Genomic DNA, 22,660 nt, shown 5'->3' with positions numbered 1-22,660 from the left:
TCACAGCTTAGGTCATAACAGTTCATCTCACCTAAAGTGGTTACTGGCCTGCAAGTGCCTCTGCCTTTTTGTTACAACTCAGTGTAATGTCCCCTGCAGTTCAAGAACCCCCTTTGATGTGGACACAGCGGTGAAATGAGGATAGACACGTGGGTGGATTTTAAGTGGCAAGCTGCAAGTTTTATTAAACTTAAACCCAGGGGAGAAGCGCTCCCTGCCCATCACCCGTATTTCCCTATAGCAGGTACTTAAGTGGTTCCAATGTGGGGTTTATAGGGCTCCTACCATATAATCCATAACTTGGGGTGGGCTGTCCTCAGCCTACCCCCCAGGACTGTCCTTGTTCTGAGTCCTACCACCACCACCCCCCGCAAGGGGGAAAGAAGGTATAGAAGGGTGAGGACCTCAGCCCATGAGGTCCACAAGGTATCACCCTATTCTATGAAATGAAGGCCCATCACCATAATTCAATGTCTTTTATCTGATTCTCACACTGGAAGCTGGCTGCAAGTTGTGGTGAATTACCACCTCAGCTAGGTACCAAGCACATTCCTGCTTAACCCACAGTGGCTTGAAGGTGCTGCAAGAAAGGTGAAAAACTCCCCAGTCCTCTGCCAGTTGGCCCTTGGAAGAAAAAATTCCCTTCTGCCCCCTAAACAGGAGATCGGTTAGACACACAGCATCTTCCAGACCGGGTTCCCATTCCTAGTTCAGGTGGGTTGGGTGGGGATGCTGGAACAGAGCCAAAAGAGGCACCATATGTTCCAGCTCCAGGTGAATCCTGGGAGCTGTGGAATAATGACACTCAACACCACTCCCCCTCAACTGCCAATGGGTGCCAGAGACTGCCAGAGAGTGGAGGAGCTACTGGGCATCCCTGAGCAAGTGTCTCCCTCCTGCACTGCTGGGACTGTCCCCTTTCACCACTGGCCTCATTAAGTTCCCCCAGCCGTTGAGGCAGGTGGGTGGCATTTCTGAACTTCTGTCTTTTTTTAAATTGATTGTGAGTCACTGGGGGTTACAAGAGTTCTGACAATCTCTGCTGTATCAGCTGTTATCTTAAACTCCCACAAATTCTGGGTTTGTCTTAGCATTGTGTTCTGAGGTATCTCAGACCTTAGGAAAGCTGCAACAGGCAACATTTGGTTAGAGCTGTTGGATGCAGCACAGAAGAGAAAATTACTTCAGAGATTTCCTCCCACCCAGTCCCAATAATAGTTGGGATCTGACTGTGTCCAGGGGAAGGAAGAAGGATTTGTTTTTTCCCTTGGATGAGGATAAAGAAGTTGGGGATGTGGAAAAGGGGATGGGAAAGTCAGATTAAAAAAAAGAGACTTTAAAAGGTTGGGATAAATGTAAGCTAAGTAAGATGTTTCCAACTTGGTCCAAACCTGTGAGCCCTTTGAGGTTCTCCCATCACTGTTCGGAACACCCAATTACTTTTAGCACATACTGGACATTTTCCTTGTCCATAATACCAGATATACGATCCCCACGCTAGCAACAGATTGGCTGCAATATACAAGGGGGAAGGAATCATTTTGTAAAGAGACTTGCTTCAAGGGCTATCTCCATCAGTGAGATCCAAAAAGCTGATACAAGTTTTCAGCGTAATAGTTTTAGGTGTCCTTCCCAAAGAGTTAGATTTCATCACAACAGTTGGCTGCTATTGGCTCTAACATCTGAGAAGAAAACGCATCAAAAGAGTCAGACAAAAGTGTCTAACGAGGCAAAGGGATACTGTCATGACTAAGGGCTTGTCTACGCTGCACAAACACACTAAACCCATAGCAGCAAGTCTCAGAGCCTGGGTCAACTGAGTCAGGCTCTGAGATGCATCCCCCTTGGCTGAGTACATCTCCAGCCTGAGCAGGAACTTCCGCATGGCTATTTTCAGCCCTGTAGCACAAACCTAAATCAGTTGACCCGGGATCTGAGATTTGCTACTATGGGTTGGTTTTTTTTTTCACCGTAGACAAATCCTCATAGGCCTGAAACTTAACCTAACTCAGAATTATTTTCCCAATTGATCTAACCCTAGGAAAGAGGGAGGAAAAAAATCTATCGTTTCCATAAAATGAGGCCTGGAACATTATAAAAAGTCAATTTCTCTTTTCAGTGACCTGTCTACAAGAGATGGGGTGGCAAGATTCTTGTCTGTTTCAAGGTTTGACCTGTTCTCAAGAGCAGAACACACAGGCAGCGCAGAGGGATGATGGGATTTGTACAGACACACCCACAAACCAAAACACAGCTGGTAGATCTCATTCTAGGCCTACCAACCTTTAAGACCTCAGCGGTCTCTTAACATACAGTACAATGTGTCACCATGACAGCGGAAGAATCCCTGGTAATAGTTCTATGCTGTGCTGCTGTTCTGCCACCAGAGGAGGAAAAGGAGTCTGCTTCATAGTGAGGTTATATCACTTTAAATATGCAAACTAGTATTGAAACAGATCAGTTGCATTTAGGAGCTGATGTAAATCTGCATCCTTCCATAGAAGTCACTCAAGACGTGTAAATTGTTCATCGAGTTTGAGCATTGAAAAATTTTACCTTCTTTTTGCAGGGGGTAATTAATACAGTGTCTTTAATTAATACATCTCTTTCCACCTAAACCATATTACTCTTATAAATGATCATTCTTGATGTATCCAGCATGTACAAAGATTTCACAGAGGGTTTTTCAGTGGGCTTAAATGCTCTCCCCTAACTACACATCACTTATATATACCTGACCACCAGTCTGTAGCCTTATTCCACTGTCTGGGTTCCTGGATCCCCACCTCATTGTGCCCTTCCTTTGGCTAGGAATCTCTCCAGTGTGGTCTCTTCTGGTAACTCAGCACTGAGCTTTTACACATATAACTACAATGCTTCGTTTATGAACACACCTGTCTCTCCAGCCTGGTAGTTTTCTTTAGGCCCCACTGTTAATTCCTTACCTCAGTGAACCTCCCCTCTTCTCCAAAGACTCGTTCCGCACCAGTCAGCCCTTTTATTGCAATACTAAATGCTCTCTTTGTGATTGCAAAACTCTCATCTTAAAATTCTCTGGTGTTGCCACACTCCAAATCAGAAAGTGGAATCCATACACAGCAAGGCAGTAGATTTTGTTGTTGTTGTTGTTTGTGTTTAAAAACAGCACAATCTAGAGTGCAGATCAACACTGATAAGTTTCCCTTAAGTGTCCTTGGAGGAAGGTTTTGAGAGATAGTGGATGTCTCTCCTATCAGGAGAGGTCATTATTGGTGTTAGGTGCGGTCTGCAGCAAAAAGTTAGGTCGACCCACTATGTTGCTCAATCCAACCCCTTGAGCAATGGAGTTAATTCGACCTAACCCCTGGTGTAGACAGTGCTAGGTCAACAGACGAGTTCTTCTGTCAACCTAGCTAGCACCTGTCAAGCAGGTGGATTACGTACACTCCCAGGAGAACCCCTCCTTTCAGCATCGCTAGCGTGTACACTGAAGTGCTGCAGCTGCTGTGTTGCGGTAGCATTTCAGGTTTAGACAAGCTCTTAAATTATGATATGTATCAAGTTCTGCTTCTTTTGGAAAACTGTTGGTACAACAAAAGCCAGGAAGTTCGGTATCTATAAATTCTTTGCCGAAAGCAGCTTCACATCAGCACACCCCCTTCACCGTATGCATACGCGCAGATGCGCCTATGTCCGCTGTGAATATTTTCACATCTGACAAAGATTTCATATAACCTTTTATTATATATTGTGACTTGCATTATTTAAAAATTCCCCCCAAATGCCCTGGTGTTATTTTCTTATTCTTTAATGTGCCTGCAAAATAAATTCAGACAGAAACAGAGGAGGCAAGGCACTGCATTTGTGCAACACTGTGCCCCTGGGTGGGTCACTGTTAGGGAGAATCAAACCTGGAGTCCCTGTACGAAAAGCATGAGCCTTTGCTACCAGTTTTAGGGCATATCTATAGTACAAAATTAAGTTGATTTAAGTTAAGTTGACACATAGCCACCACAGTAATTAAAGGGGTGGTTCATGCCCACACTATGCTCCTTCTGTCAGCAGTGCACATCCTCACCTGGAGCACTTCCATCCACTGAAGTGGGGCATTGTGAGCCACTATTAACTGGAGCCCAGCCGCTGCCCTGAGCCTGACAGCTGTATGTATGGGGCTGTATGTGTGGGGCTCACAGCTGCCCCACCCCAATTGTCAGCACCGGGGCGGGGGAGGGCAGTTTTGAGCCTGTCATCTGGGGCTGACAGCCAAATGCCGATCTAAAGTTACACAGTGTCTATTGCACGTTCTAACTACACTGACACTAGTACTGTGCCTCGTGTGGAGGTATTGTGTCGGCATAGCGGACCACTTACTTGAATGCAGAAGCAGCATTCTAGCACAGACACTGACACAATTAGGTCGATGTAAGCTGCCTAACATCAGCCTAACTCTGTAGTGTAGACCAGTGGTTCTCAACCATGGGTATGTGTTGGGGACACCAAGGCATCCATCAGCTCATCTAGATACTTGCCTAGTTTTACAAAAGCCTACATAAAAAGCATTCGTAAAGTCAGTACAAACTAAAACTTTATACAATGACTTGCTTAAACTGCTGCATATACTGTACACTGAAATGTAAGTACAATATTTATATTCCAATTGATTTATAATTATATGCCAAAAATGAGAAAGTAAGCAATTTTTCAGTAGTAGTGTCGTGTGACCCTTTTGTATTTTGATGTCTGATTATGTAAGCAAGTAGTATTTAAGTGAGGTGAAAGTTGGGAGTACGCAAGACAAATCAGACTCCTGAAAAGGGTACCGTAGTTTAGAAAGGTTGAGAGCCACCGGTGTAGACCAAGCCTTAGAAAGCTCACCTTGAATGGTCTCTTAGAATGTGTGCTAACTACTTATGCTAAACCATCTGTTCAATCTTGTGTTTAGCTGTGACACTCTGAGTACCTTTCCCAGACTTGAAGAAGAGCTCTGTGTAAGCTCGAAAGCTTGTCTGTCTCACCAACAGAAGTTGGTCCAATAAGGATGATATATCATCCACCTTGTCTCTTATAAATCTCAGGTTGTTAGCACCTATAAGTGGCACTTGATCAATGTCTCTGTCTGATAAAACTTTTCTTCCTTCCACAATGCATAATTTTATTGATACTTCAGGTGAACACCAAACAGGCAGCTAGTTAACAGAGATGGGTCAGATAAACTGCTTGGATTCAAACACCCTTCTAGTTTAGATCAGACCCATTGAACTGATTATAAAGCCCTCTAGAACCTAATTAGTTAGGCCCTGCTTCGGCAAGGTACTTCACATGCTGAAAGCTGGATGCATGTTTAATAGATTTAAATAGGAATACTCACATGCCTAAGTACCTTTTTGAATTGGGACCTTAGGTCTGATCATTGTTCTACGTGCAAAATAGTTTCCCACTCCCTAGCCCCCATCTGCTTTTGTTGGACTTTACCAGATCACCTGCATTGCTGCAACAGAATTCTTTGGTGCTTTCTCTTCTTGGTGTGGTGGGGATTTCTTGGATAATCGGATGTTAATAGGAGGCTATGCATAAATCCCCACAGGCCTGGAGAAATAGAAACCCCTTTTGTGGACATACAGAAAGGAGTGGCTCACTTACATTCACTATGCACTGACTTGCATGTTGTACTTACAGTTCCACAAGAAAATGCCAATCTGTTTGCATGACACAATAAGCGAAGGGCAACTTTATTCCTTCATTAAGAGAATGTGGAAGCAGGGATATTTTGCTCATCAACTGTCATACTGATGTGCTTCTTCTGTGAACTCTAGCTCAGGTTTTGCATTTGCAGTGGAAGGAAATGGCAGCCTCAGATCACCAGATGGGTGGAGCTCACCAGAGTGGTTGTCCTGTGGGAGATAGCTTATCTGAAGGAGCCTGTGTGTCTGGAATCATGTATATTTGAGTAAAAGCCAAAATTGGGGTAGGGAACAAGTTGATTCCAAAGGCTGATTGTCTAGGAACCTTGAGTAGAGGGAGTGGTTGAGTTTACTTCAGAAGGATGCATCAGGAATCCTCCTTATCCCACATGCCCAGTTTGCTGCAGTTGCAGGGGGCCTCAAGGCATTGGTGGATCTTAGTGCTAACCCTTCTTCTTTTTTTCCTTTTTCCTTTTTAAAATCCATCTGAGAAGTGGATGATTCTGAGCAGCTGCCCAATTATTATAAAGTACCTGCAGTTTCATCCACAATCTCTTCTTTGCCATTTTGGAATTTGTGTTACAGTAAATGACTCACAAACAAGTGGTTGTGAAGGGAAGTCGGCCTATTCTGTCACTAGGTTTACTCATCTGTTTCAGGAGTTAGCTTATATTTGTCTTACTGGTTCTGCTGTTCCTTGGCACACTGAATTCTTTTAACAGGTTGAATCCTTTTCTGATGAAAGTGCTGTACTGGAATTTGTTCAGGTTGGTTTGTAGCCAAGTGGTGGTTGTTGCTTTTAGGGGGTTGGGAAGCTTTTTAAAAAATAGTTCTTTTATCCATGTGAATAGTGTATTTCAATGTCCAATTTTTTAGCCAACCTTAAATGGCATCTAGGTTTTTTTTTTTTTTATTATTTCACACATGCAATGCTTAATTTGTGCCAGAACTTGCCAAGGCTGAGCCCCGGCACCTCTAGGCCTGGCAGTTCATAGCCCTGGCACCTCTGGGCTTGCTGCATTAGTTATGAAAGTAAAAAAATTGCTTGAGCCCTGGCACCTTGTTCATTAAAAATTAAGCACTTCACACATGTAAGTATCACATATGCATGTGCCAGTTGGTACTTGTACATGCAAGTGCAATAACTGCACATGCAAAATCACAGGCCACTTTTAAAACAATTTGGCCTCATCTCCTTTTTTCTGGAGTTCAAGAATCAGTCAGTTTGGGATAAGTCTAGCAAGGCCATATTGTGTCCCTTGAACTGGTAACCTGGACCAACCCCATAAAAAAAAATGATCCAGATAAGGAAACTCACACATTTCTTTACTTTCTCCTTGAAGTGAATGACTGAAGCTATTATTACTTATTGTTATTAACCTCATTATTATCATTATTAACTTCTGCCCAGACCTTTTAAAAGACATTTCACAGCTCCATGGAGAAAGCTTTAAAAAGGCATGGGGGGATGGGTTGGGAAAGAGTTATTAATAAAAAAGTCAAACTAGAGAATAAACTTAATTCATTATTTTACAAGCCAGCCCATGAATTTTGTATCTTTGAAAACCATTCTGTGGATAAACGCCTCGCCTGTATGTCTTGTATTTCTGTGAATTGTTTCCTCCCTTTGGTCTTTTATACTAAGGATATTTCTGAGGCATTCATAAACCCAGCTGCTTCTTCCCCACCTGTAGCACTACTCCTCTTTGTGACAGCAAAATTGTTTCCACAGCAACTCGTTGTGATGTCACAAACTAAGTGACTGTGACTTCAGCTGGGTAATTAGCATCACAATCTGAGTCAAAACCCCTCCCCACTTTAAAAAACAAAACAAAAACCCCACCACATCTGATTTTATTTGAAAATATTTGTAAAATAAAATAATGTGAATTACTGAAACTATTATATTTAGGCAGACTTTTACCAGGGTAAATGAGAGCAAAGTTTCGCTCCATGTGTTGTCTCAAAGCTTGGATTGATTTTCTTGTTTATTTTTTAAATAATAAATAATAATCTGTTCCTGTCTTCTTCAGCAGTATTGTCTGTAATTTGCTAGCAAGGATGGTATTAAAGATTTTATTCTCTTCAGCACAACATTTTAAATCCAGTATTCAAATCAATTTGCTCTTGTTGCAGCTTTATCCATCTTCTGCTTGCACAGTTACAGTATCCTTCATGCAAAAATCTTGCTGTACTTTAAATCTATCATTAAAACATCAATTGATAGCAGCAGAATACTTCCAACTTCCCTTAAAATATCAAATTAAAACAAAATTTGCACACACAAAAAATAACCCAAACACTCAAAAGGACCTTTCCTTTGCTATTGACTTCTAGGACCCTGCGAGATGGGAGGGTCTCAGAATCTGGGCTGCAGCCTGAGCCCAAACATCTGCACCGCAGTTAAACAATGCCTGATCCTGAGCTCCGCGAGCTTGAGTCAGCTGGCACAGGCCAGCCGCGGGGTTTTAATTGCAGTGTACAAATACCCTTAAGTATCACAAAATGAAGATTCCCTAGTGGTATTTTCAAAAGTGTCTAAGCAAGGTAAACCCTTAAGTCCTATTGAAATCAGTGTGACTTGGGCACCTAATTTGCTTAGGTGCTTTTGAGTATCTCACTAGGCATCTCTTTGCATCTTTAGGCACTTAAATACCATTGCAAATCTAGCCCTGCAGTCATAAACTCCTTGGAAAATCCCACTTGAAGAGAATAAGGGTAACATTTTCAAAAGCACTTAAGTGATTTAGGAGGTTTAGCCCTGGTCTGCACTAGGACTTTAGGTCGAATTTAGCAGTGTTAAATCAATGTAAACCTGCACCCGTCCACACGATGAAGCCCTTTATTTCGACTTAAAGGGCTCTTAAAATCAATTTCCTTACTCCTCCCCTGACAAGTGGATTAGCGCTTAAATCGGCCTTGCCGGGTCGAATTTGGGGTACTGTGGACAAAATTCGACGGTATTGGCCTCCGGGAGCTATCCCAGAGTGCTCCATTGTGACTGCTCTGGACAGCACTCTCAACTCAGATGCACGATTGTTTGCCATTGCTCTGACGCAGGGAGGGGCGACTGACGACATGGCTTACAGGGTTGGCTTACAGGGAGTTAAAATCAACAAAGGGGGTGGCTTTACATCAAGGAGTATTTCAGGCAGGACTTCACGGAGGGTTCCAACAAGAAATGGTGCACCTAAGTTATTGTTCTTATTGGAACAAGGAAGTTAGTCTGGCCTCTGATTGATACATGGCTAGATTTACTTCGCTGCACCTTCTCTGTGAGTGTCTGCAGTGTGACCTAGAGGAATGAGTCCCCTAGACAGGGGGCGGGGGGGGGGGTTTGCAAATGAGTACAGAACAAATCTGGTCTATTTCTTGTTTTGATACACTCCATCTATCTTTTACATCTTTGGCTGGCAGCAGACGGTGCAGAAGGACTGCATGCCATCCACATCTCATGGCTGCTCGGCAGAAGATGGTACAATAGGACTGCTAGCCATCCTCATCTCTTGCCTGCCCGGCAGAAGATGATGCAATAGGACGGCTAGCAATCCGTATCACCTGCCTGCTCACCATAAGATGGTTCAATAGGACTGACTGCAGGACTAAAGAGAATGACCTGATCAGGTCACTCCAAATTTAGTCCCTGCGCCCGTGTCTGCCCAGGCGCTCCTGATCGACCTCACAGAGGCGACCAGGAGCACCTCGGACATGACGATGACGGCTACCAGTCCTATTGCACCATCTGCTGCCACAAGGCAATGGGTTGCTGCTGTTGTGTAGCAATGCAGTACCGTGTCTGCCAGCACCCAGGAGACATACGGTGACAGTGAGCTGAGCGGGCTCCATGCTTGCCATGGTATGGCGTCTGCACAGGTAACTCAGGAAAAAAGGCGCAAAACGATTGTCTGCTGCTGCTTTCACGGAGGGAGGGAGGGAACGGGGGCCTGACGATATGTACCCAGAACCACCCGCGACAATGTTTTAGCCCCATCGGGCATTGGGATCTCAACCCAGAATTCCAATGGGCAGCGGAGACTGCGGGAACTGTGGGATAGCTACCCACAGTGCAACACTCCGGAAGTCGACGCTTGCCTTGGTACTGTGGAAGCACTCCGCCGAGTTAATGCACTCAATGCACTTAGAGCATTTTCTGTGGGGACACACACACTCGAATATATAAAACCGATTTCTAAAAAACCGACTTCTATAAATTCGACCTAATTTCATAGTGTAGACGTACTCTTAGTCCCATTTTCAAAAGTGACAAATACTTAGGGCCAGATTTTCAAATCTACTTAGGCACTTAAATATGCAGATAGGTGCCTAATTCCCATTGGATAATTCCCACCTTACTCTCCTAAATAGTTTTGAAAAAATGGCCCATAAGACCCTTTGACTTTCAATGAGTCTTAGGCTCGTAGACCCCTAAATCACATAGGGGCTCTTGAAAATTTTGCCTTGTGTCTTTAGGCTAGAGTCAAGCCATTCTAAGAACTGATGCACAGACACCCAGGGAGAGGATAGCATACAAAAAGGCAGTTCCTTCTCACAGCAAAAAAATTTAGCTTTCTTTATATGTGGGTTGCATAAACGGACTTCAGAGCTGGACTAGAAACTATAATCCAGCATGTAAAACAGACATTTACTGGATCGAGACAGTCATAGTATGTAAACAGCAGGATTTACTGTTTCACCAGAAGTTAGTTAAGTTCTCTGACAAATGGCCTGTTGATCTTGCCTGACTATATTTCAGCAAAGGCTTTTCATTGCTCAGTGAGAACTCTTTTTGCCTCAGATTTCCACCTATTAAATTATACTGCATCCCATGAATAGTGAGTCAAGATTTCTGAGTCGATTCCTTACAACAAGCAGCTTGCACAGTAAGGATGCTTCAAAGTGAGGCACTGTGTCTGCTCGGATTCTGCAGCTTCATGGCTTGCGGCTTGAGAGGGGGAAAAGGAGGAGAGAAGAAAACAAAAGAGGAGAGTGTGGGTGTTTCCTTTCCCTTCCTGTGACAAAGTCCCGAACACCCGACTCAACTGCCAAATCCTCTATCAGCTATTAAGAGCCTCCTGTTTCCCAAGCAACCCATTGTGGTCTCTCTCCCCCTTCTTCCCAGATGTCAAATCTTCATTCATGACAAAACCCCTCATTTCTCACTCCATGTTGTCCAGCTCCTCCCAGGGGATCATGGGGCACCTAAATACCTTTGAGGATCAGGGCCCAAATCCTTTTCTCAAAGGGCCAAAAATAACCCAACTTCTCCACCAGCCACCCCTTCACCATAAAAATATGAAACAGTCTATGTGTAGCAAAAGCCCTGATTTCCTCCTCTAAACCAACAAGAATCCTGAACAGCATTCTGTACACACACACACACACACACACACACACACAGAGAAACACAAATCTGACCTCTATCATCTGAAAATCCCTCTGTCTTCCCTTAATACTTGCTATGCTGTAGTTACATTTTGCTCGTACCAAGTCCCCTGTGCACTGTGCAGAAAGCTGGGCCTGTAACTTCTGCCACTAGCTTCTTAGATTTCTGCAGCACTCTTGTGCAGCAGACTGGAAATCTTGCAGCAGCATCATTTCAGTTTAAAAATTGAGGTTTTGTTGAAACACATGTGAAAAGTAATAGAATAATCATTACATTAGCCCTGCTCATATACTTTGATATTAAACTCAATTTGCTGTCTGTCCTTATATCTGCAGTTTCCAACGTGCTGCAGGTTGATATTACCTACCAGTATTGTGGAAATCGTTGGGGGTAGGAAGATGAAGGATTTGGTATGTGGCTAGGAGACAGAGGCGCCTTGGACCCGTGAGGAACCATGTGAGGAAGCTGGGGATTGTGGGAGATGTACATTGGATAGATGGTTCTCTTAATATCATGGTCTCTTAAAATCTGCAAGATCCTCTTTTACCTTTCAGTTGCCTTTCCTGCAATTGTCTTTTGGCATTTATCACATCATTCTTGGGGGACTTGGTAGTTCAGTCACATTGGTGCAATATATGCATTCATCACAGTGAAAGTGGATTCTGATTTAACCTCTTATGTATCTGGAGCCTAATTCACCACCACATTAGTCCAGAGTTTTGCTGGTGTAATTCAGTGGCATTACATTAGAGTAAAAATGAAGTATCACTGTGTTGAATCAGGCCCAACCTGTACAGGAGCTTAAAAGGTCATCTCTAACCAAATTTAAGCATATTAATTAAAAGAATAATGGTTTGACTGGGTTAGAAGGGCTAGGATTTCATAATAATAATATATCATATAGTGTGCCTGGGTTAGGTTATCTGTACAATACTGGGCAATTCATATTTTGTTGTCTGGAAAACACAAAGTATCAAATATTTATTGTTGCATCAATAAACCTGAAATACAAATCCTGCTCCCTGCTCAGATGATGTGACATCACAAGATGATGTGACACTAGAAATACCTCTATAGAAGGGAAGGAGACCATACAAGGCTCATCTTCCAACTGAAACAGAAAATGTTGATATTTAATCCAATCCAAGTATAAAGCTTCAGACAAAACTTTAAAACTGACACCATGCCATTGATCACAATTAAAAAAATCTGCTTTAATACATTTAAACTAATTTCCTTTCCGCATCCCCTCATGTTAAACACACTCCCATTTCCACTCGTTTTCGTCCCCATTCCTGCTCTAACACATCCAGGCTCCTGTTGAGTACATTGATACGCTATACCTCCATGGCTATTTTCAGTAATTAAAGTACTCTGAAAAGTTACTCTGTAAAAATGTGCTCCATTTTTTCGTGCAGAGATCTATTTTCCTAACAGCCAGACCTGTAAATTCCCTCAGAGACAAGCTTGGCTCTTTCCTTCTCTCACATCTTCCCCAGTAATAAAAGTTCTGCAATTTGTTCGTCTCTAAGGTGCCACAAGTACTCCTTTTCTTTTTGCAAATACAGACTAACACGGCTGCTACTCTGAAACCAGGAATACCTGTGCAACTCTATTATAATAAATGGGGCTGCATAGGTGCAGTTGATTGGAATTAGGCCTTGTCTTTGCTGGATTTTTTTAGCCACCAGTGTAGCTAAACCAAAGCAGGTGCACCACTGCAAAAGCCATAGCAGAAGCATTGCCTTGGTTTATACTATTTGCCATGGTGCAGCTCACCTCAGGTTGCCGCAAGTCAGTACAATATGTCTGCACTAGGTTTATGCATCAGTGCAGCTACACTACACTGTTTAGCTACACTGGTGGTGAAAAACCCGTGTAGACAAGGCCTCAATAAAAAAAAAAATCATGTTGATGATCTGCAAGAACTTGTGGAACTCTGTGGAAAAACAGCATTTTTCAAAGGGAAATGACTGCGCACGTACATGAGGATTCTCCTTCTAGCGATCGTTCTGCTGTCCTTCCTTTATATTGTGTTTTTTCTGTGCTATGTCTGTGGTGATAGTTCTGCCTCTCTTTTAGGTAAGCAACGTCTTTTGTAGCAATAATATCATCTTCTTCGACTTTTACTGCTAGCAGTACCACAACCCAGCATTCTGTTTGCCTTCTTTGTTGCAGCTACCTATGGGGCTGAAGGCTTTAGAGATTTTCACGCAATAATTCCCAAATCTTTTTCCTGTAAGTATACAGTGTGCTCTCAATTCACTGACGGGCATGTCCATCTAGCACTTTTATTTTTTTCCGTCACTTCAGTGCTCACTAATTTACATTTGTCTGCATTTAGTTACATATACTGTTGAAGGACTTAAACGGTCTAGTCCTTTTTGTATCCCCACATTAAGTTTTTCTCTTAGTAGATACCAATGTTTTAAAAGTCACATTTGGCTGGGTCTGCTAATACAGAAAAATTTGTAATTTTTGAAAAATAAGGCTAACTTTGTTCAATAATTTATTTCTACAAGCAAGAGAAAAAGGCGGATGCAAGATTGGCTGAAAACAGTCAAGTGACAAGACAGTACATTTTTGGGGTCACATTTGCAAATGAGTGCTTCCCGACTGCCACTGAGTATAGAGAAAACTACTGATCACTTCTGATTACCAGTCACGTAGTGTATAAATATGTTGTGTTTTTCAAATTGCTAAGAGGTGAGTGGTATTTTTTTCTGGACTTCTGAATTATTCTCCTCATTAAGAAGAAAGCTGGAGAGGAAACGTGTGCACTTGTCCCAGGCTTAGGTTGCATATGTAATAGAAATGCTTTATCTTAAAAACACATTAAAAATATCTAGAATGACCCTATAGACCTATAAAAGATGCATAGCCCACCAGTGCCAAAACTAAACTCCTTTGTCCTCAACTTCTATCCTGTAGCAATACATATATTGAGCCAAATTCTACCATCAATTACATCTGTGCAATCCCACTGGAATCATTTTACTTCAGTGCAATTGTTGGGTGTAACAGAGATCAGAGTTTGGTGAACTGGTTTCATATTTAGAAGAACATCAAGGTCTATTGTCCCTTATTGACCTTGGCTTAATATATGTCATTGTTGCATCATCTTTTACATCTCTTGTCGATATGAAATCATTGTTATTACAATGGAAGAAAATCCTGGCTCTGGATTGGGTGAAAATAGGTATGTGCTCAGCCAATCATTTACATTTTTTCATTGCTTTTATTTTGCTGATGAAAATAAAAGTTTTTTGGAAAAAAAACCCTCAATTGTAACAATCATTTTCAATTTAAGAAAAGGCTCATTTTCAACAACAAATAAAATTAATTAGAAAAATTTTGACCAGCTGTGGTATTGAGGAAAAAGATGAAAAGGTTATTACTCCACATTCAACATAATACAACCCCTGTGCAGGGGTAAAGAGTGAATAATGGAGTTATCATAATTGACTACAGGCCTCTCCCATAGTTGGTTAATTCTCAGAGGTTCAGGTCTTTGCTGTGTACACATAAGATAACAGTCACCTTTGCAGCAGCTGCCAAAGGCAGTTATCATACACAAACATTTTACCTGTAGTTTATTCATATTAGCAAGAGAAAAATTAATTTATGTAATTCAAACAGTAGTACCTTTTTTACCCTTATTACCTGAATAATTACACAGTTTCACATGCATTAAAAAAGGGACTTAAGATAAACAGGAAGAAGCAGATTTTCTGATGCAATTCTTTTAAAGGTTTATAATGCCAACCCATTCTCTCATCCACTCAGCCTGCATGGGGAATACAGTGACTATGTTTTAAGTATGGGACCGCTCCATTCAGCCACCAGTTCCTGTATCTGGTCTAAACCATTCTCCTATTTTCTCCTGCTGACTTGGCCCCCTTCTCACCACTTGTCCTTAGTTCTAGAGACCTTCTCCTGTCACCCAGTAGCATTCAGTCATGCTGTCCCAAGTGCACGAGTCCTACTCCTTTTACTTCAACCACAGTTCCAGTTCCAGAGGCCTCAGCCTCTTCCCTCTCACTCTTTGGTTTCTTCATCTGTGCCTGAGTCCTCTTCTTTCCCACTGCCATGCTGTCTCCTTCCATAGTGACAAATAATCAATCAGTATGTAGATTCAAGATCGGTACAACCCTCAATCTCTTCCTATTCACAGAAGAAGAGGTGTCTTGGTAAGGCTATCGAGGATAGAGAGTGGCAAATGTATTTTTTAATGGCATCCATTATCTTTGATGGGTACTCATTTTCACTATTTGGTGTCCAAACAATATGGATTCATAATTACTCTCCTTCCATTTCATTTGGATTGACGATGCAGATATTACAGCTGCAGAAATCTGAAAGCCTTAATCATCTTGTGTTTGGTTACTGGTATCCATTGCACATTATTCCATATGTCACAGAACTCACCATGTTGCACATAAAAATGTCTCCATATCACTGGTTTCTGTGCCTAGGTATATTGTACATTCTGTTTAGAAGTTTTCTTCTTTGATTTGATTGTTTCTTTGCCACTATGTTTCTTTTGTAACAAAACTGAGTGGCATCCTGTATTGTTTTTTTCAGCCAGTAATATTAAAATAGAGACTCAGAGTGATGAAGAGAATGGGCGTGCCTGTGAAATGAATGGGGAAGAATGTGCGGAGGATTTACGAATGCTTGATGCCTCTGGAGAGAAAATGAATGGCTCACACAATGGCCCAGGCAGCAAAGCTATGTCAGGAGTTGGAGGCATTCGACTTCCTAACGGAAAGCTAAAATGTGATATCTGTGGGATAATTTGCATCGGTCCCAATGTGCTCATGGTTCACAAAAGAAGCCACACTGGTAAGGCCTGGCATAGTTTTTCCTTTAGGGCCAAGAAATGGCCACATAAATAGGAAAAGACTTATTTTATGAGTGTTGGGAGCATGTTCCCTTTTGTATGTCAATGCAGCTTCCTTAAGCATTTGAAACTGTGTTACTGAGCCATTCCATTCTGACTTTGAAATGAAGCAAGATTCCCCCTGAAGTCAATTGATTCCATCCCAGAAAGTCTGAAATTGAAAAGGAACCCATGGTTTAAGGGTTCAGCACTAACATATGCTATCATAAAAGCGGCAGAGTCCTGTGGCACCTTATAGACTAACAGACGTATTGGAGCATGCGTCTGTTAGTCTATAAGGTGTCACAGGACTCTGCCGCTTTTACGGATCCAGACTAACACGGCTACCCCCCTGATATGCTATCATATAACTCAGTGGTTCTCAACGATGGGTCCGGGGCCCGCAGGGAGGCCGCGAGCAGGTTTCAGGGGGTCTGCCAAGCAGGGCCAGCATTAGACTTGCTGGGGCCCCAGGGCAGAAACCCAAAACCCCACCGCATGGGGCTGAAGCCGGAGCCTGAGCAACTTAGCTTTGCTATGGTGTAGGCCCTCAGGCAGTTGCCCTGCTTGCTGCGCCCTTGCTTTTGTATGCAGAAAACCAGTTGCTGTGGCACAGATGGGCCGTGGAGTTTTTATAGCATGTTGGGGGGAGGGGTCTCAGAAAGAAAAAGGTTGAGAACCCCTGGTATAACTGACATGAGACTTACATAACAGTTTCACTGATTCCATTACACCATCAACAATGGTAAATTATCCTACTTACAAACATCGATTCCAAAGGCATCCCTAAACTAACTTGACGTGGTTCATTTTTTTTTTTAAAATGTAGGCAAAATTACAAGAACATTTTCTGAATGGTTTTGCACTGTTAAGTGAACACTGTTCTTCTATTTCCAACATTGCAAGAAGATCATGCTATTAAAATGATCAGTGCCACAAATTAAGTAAATTACAAGTCTAAGAATCTTTTTTCATAATTTCTAATAAGGTCTGAAAGCAACCAGAATTGATTTCACTGCAGACGCTTTACAAAATAAAAGCTTATTATAATGATCATCAGCGAGAATTGACTCTGAAGGAGTTCCACTAGGACTTCAGAGAGACATGGAATGAAGTTGTTTTTTCATAAATGGTAGCTTTTCATTATCACGATGCTGTAGATCTTCTGCCTGGGTTCTCTTGTTCTAAAGAGCCTCAAAGAGCGTAAGAACTAATGATCATAATGCCACACAGTAAAGTCTAAGGGCACGATCCTGCCACTGACTGTGCCTGGGGACAGGTCACCTTGAACTCAGTGCGGCTTGGCACAGTCATGGGGATGAGCTGTATGTAGTCAGTTTCAGGATCAGAGCCTAAAATTGTAGCCCAGTTTCTTGGGTATCAAAGGGACGAATTCAGCCTTGGAGTTTCCAATTGTTGTTACCTTGATAAATTATGCTGCTTAAAAGAAGGGATGTGACAATTTTGCACAAATACTTGAAGAGGGGAAGCAGTCATTAAGAATGATGTAACCAGCAGTACTAGCCTGTGTACTAGTGAAACAAAGTAGCCAATAGAATTGTTTACCAAGAAAATTGTGGAAACAACTTCCCTAGAGTTATTCAGGAGGAGGTTAAATAAAATGCTGGTGGGTTTAAAGTAGAGAACAATAATGCACTAACTGGGGAGCATGCATAAAATGACCCAAACAACCTTTCCAACTCCAGTGTTTATCATTTTAAATGGGACTGTCCAAGCTACAGTCATGAACTGTACTCTAGCATAATACTGAGTAGAGATGACAAGAAATGGTCATGGTGATGTTTAGAAATGTTGTAACACTTACCTATTTCAAAACACTGTGTGATTAAATTAGATACAATATAGCCTTCTCTAAGGGAAAAGCAGATGTTTTGTATCTTTATTGGAAAAGCAGTGAAAAATTATTGAAAGTGTGATACTGCAATGTACTTCATAACGGTAGTAAAGGGTTTGGCGGCTTTTTCTTTTATTGAATGTTAAAGTGTAGTTCTTTAAAAATTGATAAAATGTCCACAAGAGTTCTTTTGACAGACCCATTTGGTTTATACATATAATGGTATAAAGAAGGTAGTGTTGCATGAATTGCAACAGAATGTTGTGACGTTCTATGGAATTTGAAGACAGAAGAACATTCTATTGTTTTGCCAGATAGCTATTTTTATGAACATGTAATATGCAAGTAGCTCTGTTTTTTGGTCAGCCCAAGGCTTCTGACTGTAGTATAAAGCTACTTGCATTATGAAGCTAATTCATCATTTGCTAAAAGTATGATGCAACGGGTAGGCGGTGAGGGAGGGGAGATACTCACTGAAGTTTCTGAAGAGCAGGGGTGTTAATGGAGGTGATACTGATGACAGTGGTAAATAAGCCACCTGGGGGCATGTCTGGCCAAGGTGAAGTTGTGGACACAGCTTTGCCTATCTCCATATACCAGACAGTGTCCAGCAAGCAGTGCTGCGTGGACTGTATGCCATACCTTTCAAAATGGCCTAGCAAGGACTGCCTCTGAGCACGCCTCACTTTCAACCCTCCAGGAAGCATATCTGCTTTTGCCTAGCACGTACATAGTGAGCCCAAGTCTCCTCTGCCTTGCAGCTGGTGGAGTCATTTACATCTATGCAGAGTGAGTGTAAAATGTTACTAAACTAGACTGGCAAATTTGCATTCACTTTTGCACAGGTGTAAATGGATACACAACATGCAAGGCAAGGCAGCATTAGGCCCAAGACCTCCAAGAACTCCCAATGGAGTGTTGCTCCTCTGCACAGTACAACACCACTTGTAGGATTCTTAATTTGACCCCCGGTATGCAAGTAAAGTATACAACATGTAGATTGGTTGGAAAATGCCATGCATGCTTTAATGCACTCAGTACTACCTACATCTTTTTTGATTTTTAATAAAACTAAAAGTTCTAAAGTTAGGTTCCTTAATTGTCTTGCCAGCCTGTCAGATAAAGTCATTGCTTTGAACAGGGTCTGATGCTGAACTCCTTTTGCAAGTAAATCTGCTGAAGTCCATTGGCGCTCACCTTGTGCAGGGATTGGAGAAGGTGTTCAGGATCAGGCTGGGCCATTCTAAATTAAAGGGATGTCATAGGGAAATAGTAGTAACCATCTTCCCTTTCAGGTCTGCTGTGAAAATTAAAGTGGAAATGGGATACACTATTAAAGACATTTAACTCACTATGCTGAAGCCCATTTCAATATGTGCCTGATGAGGGAATAAGCCTTGCAAATGAATTACTTTGCTGTTAATTCATGTAAAACCTGCATATCCAGTGAAGTGCTCTTAAATAAATATTTGATAAATGAATAAAACCCGGCACACTAAAACGCCAAAATATAATGACTGCCTGGCCTGATAAGACATAATTACTTCTAATGAAAACACCTGCCAAGTGTAGATATGCAGAGTAGCACCTGATATTTTCTGCCCACTCCTGTATGCAAGTAGCTGTAAAACCCCGACTACTCACCTATATTGTTACCAGCTTCTCCTTATTGTAGAAAAGGATTCCACTCATGACTATCTGACCCCCCCATCTGTTAGGTGGTTGATGATATTCAGCCTATTGTTCCTTTCATGTTAAATTTTTAGGAAAGCACTTTTAAAATGAAAAACTCATGTTTGCTGATTTTGAGACCCCTGAGCATGGGCTCATGCTTAACTTGCCATACCGGTCTGTGCTATTTTGGAATCCCTTAGCCAAAGTCACTGGTAGTCCTGTGTTTGATCACTGTCTCCCTAGCTAGGTGTCAGAAGCACACAGCCATCACCATATCTGATACCCCCTGCTATTGATCATTTAAAGGGTTCATACACATTATCCAGTAAGAAGGTAGGGTGGCATGGTGCATTAGGGCACTAGACTTTCACCTGTCAAGACCTGAGTCTAAAAATCTTAGCTAAAGTCACAAATGGGGAGGGCTGTGGCCATCTCAACAGAGTCCTCATTTTTCTAGCTCATTAAAACAACATATATGGCCTGATCTTGAAACTTGCTTGAGCATCTGCAACTCTCATTGAAGCCAAAAGGAACTGCAGGTGTTTCACACCTCTCAGGATCCTCCCCATAATAGCGTGTGATTGGCAAAATGTCCTGGCGAGGATTGTTGCAGGTCAGGATTGAAATGCCTTGAAGGACCTGTGTAAGGAAGAAGGCCCGGCATCTATCTACACAGTAGCTGGTTTGTGCCAGTGGTTAGAGCAGTGGTTTTCAACCTGTGGTCCACAGTCCCAGAGAGTCCATAGATTATGTCTAAGGGGTCCGCAAAAGGTGGTTGTTACCATACAACAGTGGTTTTCAACCTCGGGTTCATGTCCATGACTATGATTGCCAAGATTTCCAAAGGCGTCTGCACCTCCATTTGAAAATTTTTAGGGGTCCGCAAATGAAAAAAGATTGAAAACCACTGGGATAGAGGATAGCACTGAGAGTGTGTATGTGGGTGCACCTGCAATAAGAAACCTTTTATTAGGGGTGAAACAATTGCAAGTAAGGAGGAGATGATAAACTTTTCTCAAGGGGGAATGAAATTCACCTCTACATTGAGAGCTAGCTTGGGCCACTAACACTTAAGTGGGACTTAAATGGCATCTAGGCCTTGTTGGCCCTCCACATGAGCTGAATTTTACCCAGGAAGAATAGTGCTGTGCAGAGCAGGAAATCAGAGAACAGTTAAACCAGATTACTCAAGTAAAAAGACAAATTTTACTTTCCGAGATCTGGTGTGTCTCTCTCATTCTGTGGGAGATGCTCATAGCCAGTGATAGCCCCAGATATATCCTAGGCTGGTTTGCCATTCTTGTTGAAGGTTGTTTGGTCTGTTTAGGTCCCATATTGAGTACATGCTTTTGCCACCCCATAGCTGTAGAGTGGGCAATGTGGGTATTAGGAATTAGCTGTCTTTTAGTGCAGATGTATTTTCAGTTGTTGTAAAATGGTGACTTGAGTATTGATTTCCTAATATATGCTCCCATTTTGAGTTCTGTAGTATTATAGAGTACACAGCATTTTCAGTTCAAATTCTCCAGCTGTCTGCCTTTCCTGCCCAATGCAAGGTTTCACCCTGTCATTATGAGAGCTGTAGGTTGGAGACACTTTTCATTCTTACTCTACATGCCTCTCCCTGCATGCTTTTATTGTCCTTATTTTCTCCTCTTTTGCTTCTCTGAGTAAAACTCATGGAAATGAATGATAGAAAAGCTGCTTAGTAAGAATTAACTGTTTCCTCTCTATTTGTGACTGTCAGTGAGAACTGGCTTCTCAGTCACTGTTTCACTCCACCCTAAAAAATATCTTACCTATTAACTGCTACAAAGATGTAGAGAACACAAACCAGAGGCAGATGCCAATAACTGCTCCGTTCTTTGCAACACCTAGTATAAACAGCTTCTTCTCAAGTGATCATATGGTACAACCCTGGAGGAATAGCTCCTCAGACTTCAGTGGAGCTGCACCATTTTACACCAGCTGAGAATCTGGCCCTTAAAGTTTCTTGGGTCCAGATCCTCAGTGGTAGTTAGGCAGCTCATTGAAATCAACGGGAGTTTAGATGCCTAAATACTGTTAAAGATCTGGGTCATGATGAAGACAGGGACTCATTTCCTAAACTGGGAGATTTAGACATACCAGAGGACACTTGGTCAAACACTCCTTTTCACAAAATAGCCTCCCATTAGCCCATATTTGAATGTTAAAGGACGTGATCCTGATTATAGAGATCAGCCGAGCAAAGGCTTCTCCATAGGTCAGATTGTGCTTCCCTTTTATCTGCTTGTTTCTGAGCTTTCTAACCATATTACTCAATAACGAGAATGGTTATAGCTTGTTTTTGTATGCTCACACACGCAAGCTAGTTGTTTCCAAATGTGCAAGATAACAAGAGATGTTCATATGGGTTGGGGGGAAAGGAAGCATTTGCTGGTTTAACTTTTTTTAATCATGTGTTGTTCTTTTGTATTGGACAAAACGGTCATTCAAAAAGAAGATCAATTCTGATTTATCCCTTAAACATTAGCTGACTTATCATTATTTTAGTTTTCGCTTAGGACAAACAGATGTCAGAAAATTAGTTTCAAAGGCTGGTTTGACATCAGACTCAGGGACTATTTCTTACAGCAAAAGGGAATGACGGAAGGAATTGGGGGGGAATGATACACAGGATTTCTTTCTTATGTAAATTGTCCCATCTAATCCAACCATTTGGTGCAACTCGAAACACAGATCACATTTACCAGAGATTATAAAAAATCACATCCCTCCAAACCAAAAGAGTATAACAACTTCAAAGAGCAATACCAAAAAACAAACCAAAACAACAACAAAAAACCAACACCAAAGCCATATTTGCATCTTTGTATGGGCAAGCTGACTTGCTCCCTTGATAAAGTGTACCAAGTTAGACAAATGACTATGCTTCCTAAAGGGTTGTGTGTGTTTTTTTTCCTGAAGTGGAGAAAAGCACATTAATATAACTCCTATGTTAATACCCTGCCTGAGGAGGGTCAGGACGTTTGTATGGCAGGTACAGGGTTTCCTTTACACTGTCTTAACTTCTCATTTTACTTTTTTTGCTCTCTCTTTCTCTGTCTCTTTCCTGATTTGGCTGCTTAGGGACAGACAGGTAATGGAGAAGAAATTGAAAGGGAAAATACAGGGAAAATGTAAATGAAAAGAAGTTATTATAACTGTTATAATGAAGTGCCTTT

General features: G+C 41.9%; 1 protein-coding gene across 1 annotated transcript in view; it reads left to right on the top strand.

Moving 5' to 3' along the window:
• The window catches only part of IKZF1 (IKAROS family zinc finger 1), a 91,734-nt gene that overhangs the window by 50,360 nt on the left and 18,714 nt on the right, over window positions 1-22,660 (top strand). The window contains exons 4-5 of the mRNA XM_074943220.1: window positions 13,222-13,281; window positions 15,628-15,888. Of these exons, the coding sequence (XP_074799321.1) occupies window positions 13,222-13,281; window positions 15,628-15,888 (321 nt within the window). The remainder of the gene's footprint in view (window positions 1-13,221; window positions 13,282-15,627; window positions 15,889-22,660) is intronic.

This window comes from Natator depressus, chromosome 2 (assembly GCF_965152275.1).
Source record: "Natator depressus isolate rNatDep1 chromosome 2, rNatDep2.hap1, whole genome shotgun sequence".
In the NCBI taxonomy this organism is placed as follows: Eukaryota; Metazoa; Chordata; order Testudines; family Cheloniidae; genus Natator; species Natator depressus.
This window is presented reverse-complemented; position numbering and strand designations above follow the sequence as displayed.